The sequence below is a fragment of the Urocampus carinirostris genome, chromosome 14, assembly GCF_059441175.1.
Source record: "Urocampus carinirostris isolate Australia breed hairy pipefish chromosome 14, RoL_Ucar_1.0, whole genome shotgun sequence".
In the NCBI taxonomy this organism is placed as follows: Eukaryota; Metazoa; Chordata; class Actinopteri; order Syngnathiformes; family Syngnathidae; genus Urocampus; species Urocampus carinirostris.
This window is the reverse complement of record NC_142362.1, coordinates 27,213,337-27,219,512: the sequence shown is the minus strand read 5'-3', so window position 1 is coordinate 27,219,512 and position 6,176 is coordinate 27,213,337. Positions and strand designations below refer to the sequence as shown.

Here is a 6,176-nt window from a genome sequence, read left to right as displayed (position 1 = left end):
TTTTAAGATAGATAGATAGATAGATAGATAGATAGATACTTTGTTCATCCCCGAAGGGAAATTCACATTTCCAGCAGCATCCCTGAGCTGAGAACAATCGAGAACAATCGAAAATAACACGGGAGCTGCTGGAGTGGCTGCCATTCGTGACGGCGCCGGAAGAAAAGATTCAATTTGAATCATGTACAAACAAAGGACAACTAATTGAAAATATGAAAAGTTTTTTTGTTTATTCATTTAAATTTATTTTTATTCACAACTAAACACTATACCAGAACAACAATTTCTGAACAATTATAGCATTTACGAACAACTGCATTGAAATGTTAACACTGTAAATGAACGAGTTGAAAAACCTATTTACAATTCAAAATCAGTGTTCAGAAGATATTTTAAGACTTAAAAAAAAAAAAAACTTTGGTAACTTTTTTTAACAATGTTTTATATATATATATATATATATATATATATATATATAGCGCGTGTGCGGCACAGTTCTATGGTCTTGGGAACCTCCTGTGTGGGTTCAAATCCAGCTGCCGGACTTCCTGTGCAAAGTTTGTGTGTACTCCCACATTCCAAAGACATGCATTTCAGGTGGATTGGCCGGTCCAAATTGTCCCTAGGTGTGACTAAAAGTGAAAATCTGCGAAGTAGCGACGCCCCTTCTCATCTCATTATCTGCACCGCTTATCCTTATTAGGGTCGCGGGGGGCTGGAGCCCATCCCAGCCATCTCCGGGCAGTGGGCAGGTGGCACCCTGAACTGATTGCCAGTCAATCACAGCTGCAAATCACATTAGTTCTCGCAGCTTGCTGCGTTCTTCATCAACGCACGAGCAGAGTGATCCACCGCTAAGAGTAGTACAGCTGGGCGATCTTACGTCCGCCCGGGACGATCGTAAAGAAATTCACGACAGGGTTTTTCCTTGCGCAGCACCGCGGGTGCCGTTCGGTCGCTCCCGCGAGCGAGCCCCTAACCCGCGGCGCGGGTACTTTCGGGCGCGATACATACGACACCGACACAGTTACGGGGGTCCAGCGCACGTTCGCCGCCTTTCGTCCGCCGCCTTTCGCCCGCCGCCTTTCGCCCGCCGCCTTTCGCCCGCTGCGTTTCGCCCGCCGAGCGCGGACGGCTGCCTGTCGTCGCGCCGCGCTACTGGGGTCGTCGGACGAGCGGGCTGCCCCCAGTTACGGGGGTAGCCTGATCACGCCCGCCGCCTTTTCTCGCGTCGCGCCGTGTGACGCCGCGTCCGCCGAGCTCGCTTCGTCGCGTGGCCTGGGAGTGACCTCCGCCGACTCCCCCACCCCGGCCGCCTTATCCCGCGTCCGCTGACGTTCCGCCGAAAAAACCTGCAAAAAGTGAAAATCTAACGCACCTTCCATTACAGACCGCGAAGCTCTGAAGCCGCGAACGTCGAACCGCTAAGTAGCGAGGTCCTACTGTATATACATATAGAACCACAGACTATTATTACACCATCCCCTCATCTAAAACCTACATGAGGGCAACAACATGAGGATAATGAAGAAACCTTGAGAAGGGACCGCACATGAGGTAATCCCCCTTCCAGGATGACCAGACTGCAATGGACGTTGCAATAACAAATAATACACAGATATCGCCGACATGAAATATAGGTCATTTATATACTACAGAATAGAAGTGTGTTTTAAGCGTAGATTTAAACAGTTCTACTGAGGTTGCAGATCGAATCTCGGGGGGAAGAGGGCCCGAATGGAGAACGCTCTTGAACCTGCGGATCTCTTCTTAGCTCTTGGGATCACTTGTAAATAGGCATTTTGAGAGCGAAAGCTCCGGACTGGAACAAAGGGGGGAATTAAATCAGATGCTGGATTGCCAAACTGTTATTTTTTTTGGACAATTTTGTTGTATTCTGCTGCTTTACTTTGTGATAAAAACTTTAAACAACAATCAGATAAACTCACTTTTGTTTAAGGTTCTTTTAATTTTTTTCATTTTATTTTCAATTTTCATAATACGCACACTTGTTTAGGGGCGGCAGTGGCTCAGGAGGTAGAGCGTTCGTCTTGGGATCAAGAGATGGCAGTTCGAATCCCGGCTCCTCCGTGTTACATGTCGAAGTGTCCTTGGGTAAGACACTGAACCCCTAATACCCCCAATAAGCAGGTTGGCGACTTACATGGCTGCACGGTCGCTATTGGGAAATGTGAAGCACAATGTAAAGCGCTCTGGGAAGTCTTGACTTGAAAAGCGCTATATAAATGCAGATCATTTCATTTAATTTCACAAGTCGCATGAGACTTGCATCTAATAGGCCAGTACGCCATATAATCTGAAAATAAAAAAATAGAACTTGCTGGGCTGGGCTCCAGCACCCCCGCGACCCTACTGAGGATAAGCGGTGTAGCTAATGAGATGAAATGAGATAAAAAAATAGAACCAAGGAGAGTGCACCCTTTAAAACAGTGCACCAAGTGGGTGTGGGAATACGGTACAATAATGAGCTTTTGACTACCGTCAAGCGACACATGAGCTTCATCTCATTTCTTCTTTTTTTTCCTTTTCTGTGCGTCGCACTCTTTTTGCAGTTTCGAGGCCATGTTCGTACAGGTGTTCACCAACTCGCGAATGTGCGTTTGGGGGTTTACGGCCCGGCGTCCACATGTACTGGACCAATATAATTGACCCGACTAGCTTAGGCTCGCAGTAGTCACCGGAACGGCCATTCCGCTCGCAACATGCACGGAAATGACGTTCCCGAAGCCGCGCTAGCGCATATTGCAGCAAATGTCTTTTTGGCATATGTCTATGCTGCATTATGCGCTAGCTCTTACCGTGGGGAAGAGCGCCTCGATGAAACGAATGGAAATCATGGTAAACTTGACACTTATACCGTCGGTATTAGGTAGGTCAACGTGGTTTGTTTTCAGTGACTATATGTCGTAAATCAGTATGTAATTTTAAGCTTATTGCATTATGTGCTGTCATAGCAGGGTTCCCTCGAATACCTCTTCATCCTACCGAAGTAGCAAAGCTGCACAAACTTGCAGCCAAACAACAACAGTGATGGCAGGACTTGAAGGTTTCCATTCCAGATGGATTGAGAGCAACGTTCCCTCAAAGCTTCCACGGATCTGAAAACATCGCTTGGAAAAACGGTGAGCTACAGCAATCTTGGATCTGCAGCCAAATCGCATTTCATATTGCATTATTCTTAATATAATTTTCCATTGCAGTGTTTTTTAACCTTTTTCGAGCCAGGGCATGTTTTTTATATTGCGGCACACCTCTAACCAAAAATGTTACAATATTATTTATAATACCCCCAGTTTTAACGGCACAGACACTTGACAATGACATAATATTTGCAGAAAATGATTCATAAATGTTTTATAAAATTTTAGATTTTAAAAAGTTAAATTTGATCATTTCTCACGGCAAACTCGCGTGTACCGGCACAGTGGTTAAAATCATTGTTCTACGGCACGATTATCAACTTAATTTAGGCTATTCTGTAAGCCAGCATGTTGTATTTTTTACCTATTTATCCTGACAGTTTTTACCTTTTCTTTAGTGTGTGTGTTTGCATCATTTAATGTGGTCCAAATTGGTTTAGCGGTACGGCTAATGAGATGAGATGAGATGAAATATTCCTCTAATCATTCTGGACCAGATTGTTTTTAATGTTTGATCCAGAGTACAAAACCAATGCAAAAATCAATGGACAATTGGATACAGGGTTCCCGCGGAAAATACGACTTCAATTGGCATCAAAATTTCCAAAATCCAACTTGAACGTCTTAAAATGTGAAGCCGTTGATTAGATTTATATTTGTTTGAATTAAATAGATTTAGAAAGAGTACATTATTTTATGCATAATGATAAAAATGCTTTATAAATGTAGCAGAAGAGTTCTTTGAATTCATTGTTATCTGCCAGCTTTGATTGGGGATCCACGATGTACTGTAAACATCCTTTTTATTTATTGTTTTTCATTTCTAAAACTTTGGAGAGTGCTGTTTTCCAGATGGAAATTTTTCAACTGGACCAAAGTGTGATTTAAAAAAAACAAACATGATTATATATACATACATATATATATACTAAAGCCATATCCCCCTAGTGGGGGGTGGCTAGAGTAATTTCTGACTCTTTTTGGGAGATTGATTTAGAGGAGGGGATTCCCAGCCCCCTCGCTCAACCCAACTGAGGTGTTGGGAGTCATTAGGTGACCAAACCCCCCAATTCCAACCCCTAATGCTGAACGCCAAGCAGGGAGGCAACGTGTACCAATATTTAAGTCTTAGGAATGACTCGGCCATGGCTTGAACCACAACCTCCCAGTCTCTGGGCGGGCGCCATACCCCCAAGGCCACCGAGCGGGTCCCGGCCGCGCGAATTGTTGCGCACATGCGCGACCAGTAACAAACAACTGTTTAAAATTGCTTCTAAATTATGTGGTGTTATTTTTTTGATTGTTTTGCTTGTTTCAATTGTTTTTTCTGTCGACCTTGTCCTAAATTTGATTTCAAAAGGAATTCGAAAAGTTTTAAAAAGTCTTGAATTTAACTTGCCTTAAATTTTAGAAACCCTGGGACATATTGTGCTTCATTTACTCCATTTCTACTCGATTTCATGTATTTCATGCTAATGTTAGAAGCTTTGTTTTCCCATCAATAACACAAGATTTTTATCTAAAAAGCGTAGATTATATATTTTTTTAATGTGACACCCAGGTGAAATAGTGTGGACGTCCCTTTTGAAGCATTACATAGACCAAAGAGTTGATTCCAGCAATGCAACGTACATGAGTGCTGTGTAAAGGAGGAGATGATCCCAGACCCTACATCTGCAGCCGCGACCCGTCCTTCCGAGCTCAAGTATTTGCATTTTTTAAAAATTATTTTTGAAATTGTAGGAATAAAGTAGTATTTGCTGCTTTATTCATTTATCGATTTACACATCTGTATACTTTTTCTTGTCAGTGAAGGCTCAAACCACAATGGGGCAAACTCCTCAGGAGCCGTCAACCATTTTGAAGATGATTCCGGAAATGAGAACCGACAAAAAAGAGGGGTAGGTTATTTATGCCGCATTACAAGAAACTAGGTAGTCTGGGATTTGCCCTGGTGAAAAATGTGTAGTTAATTGCCACTCTGAGGCATAGGACAACAGGTAAGATCTAGGGCCTGGATTTTGGGCCGGGTTCAGCCATAAAATGTCAAATCCAGAACTCAAACAAGAAAATTGTATTCTTACGTTTCGGCACTCGGGGACAATGCCTTTGAAATCTTATTTATACGTTACGGCATTGAGCAAGTTAACGCGTGTCTTGCTTGTGTCAGCCACAGAGGCGAAGAAAAAGAACTCACAAGGAAATGGAGAACATCACAAGCAAAAAAGGCAAAAGCCGCCGATGCTGCGTCCGAAAGGATCGTAAACGTGCACACGTAGAGGCTGTCACTCTTTTTGATGTCATTACAATGGGTCCAAGCGCCATGCGGGTAAGATGAACTCGTGCAATGTCCTTGTACTTCACCGGTTCTGATTTTTTTTTTTTTTTTTCAGGTTGTAATCGACGGCTGGGCTGAAGCCTATGCGTCGGACAGGGATGCCTCCCTCCTTGACCTCATTAGCTTTTTCATCCAGTGCTGTGGATGCAAAGGCAAATCACATATCATAATCGATTGTGAACACGAAAGCACGATAGCAAACGTAGTTTTTCGTCTCGTTCTATAGGTGTGGTCACAGCTGAAATGTGCCACATCAAAGGCGACAGCGAGGCCATGAATAAAATGGCGGACGATTTGGTGGAGGACTCGGATGAGGTTGGATGTCAATTCGTTACATCTGTTAGAAAACTTTGTGCGAAGAGTATACAACACATTATGTTTCAGGTTGCTGGTCTGCAGTACAAGAAGTTTCTGGCTTTTCCATGGATTCTGACCGTAACTTGGCCCACAGATGCTGTAAGTATTCTTATCCACAAACGTTTACTGTATAGATGATCTCAAGATAGTAAATCATTTGGTTGAAATTATTTCACGTTACATAACAAATTCGCTCTGCAGGAATGAAATATGTTTTCGGATAAAAACTTACAACAGGTGGCTACATTGGGTTCAAAGATTTTGCAGAAGGCTAGGCAAGGAAGAAAATTTATCGATTCGATTTTTTTCTATTTGCTAAA

General features: G+C 43.1%; 1 protein-coding gene across 1 annotated transcript in view; it reads left to right on the top strand.

Moving 5' to 3' along the window:
- Positions 1 to 2,741: 2,741 nt before the first annotated feature.
- The window catches only part of LOC148353071 (cohesin subunit SA-2), a 28,616-nt gene continuing 25,181 nt past the window's right edge, over positions 2,742 to 6,176 (top strand). Inside the window, exons 1-8 of the mRNA XM_088352207.1 lie at positions 2,742 to 2,890; positions 2,979 to 3,143; positions 4,723 to 4,866; positions 4,972 to 5,062; positions 5,332 to 5,490; positions 5,555 to 5,651; positions 5,726 to 5,814; positions 5,884 to 5,955. Of these exons, the coding sequence (XP_088208333.1) occupies positions 4,817 to 4,866; positions 4,972 to 5,062; positions 5,332 to 5,490; positions 5,555 to 5,651; positions 5,726 to 5,814; positions 5,884 to 5,955 (558 nt within the window). The 5' untranslated portion in view covers positions 2,742 to 2,890; positions 2,979 to 3,143; positions 4,723 to 4,816. The remainder of the gene's footprint in view (positions 2,891 to 2,978; positions 3,144 to 4,722; positions 4,867 to 4,971; positions 5,063 to 5,331; positions 5,491 to 5,554; positions 5,652 to 5,725; positions 5,815 to 5,883; positions 5,956 to 6,176) is intronic.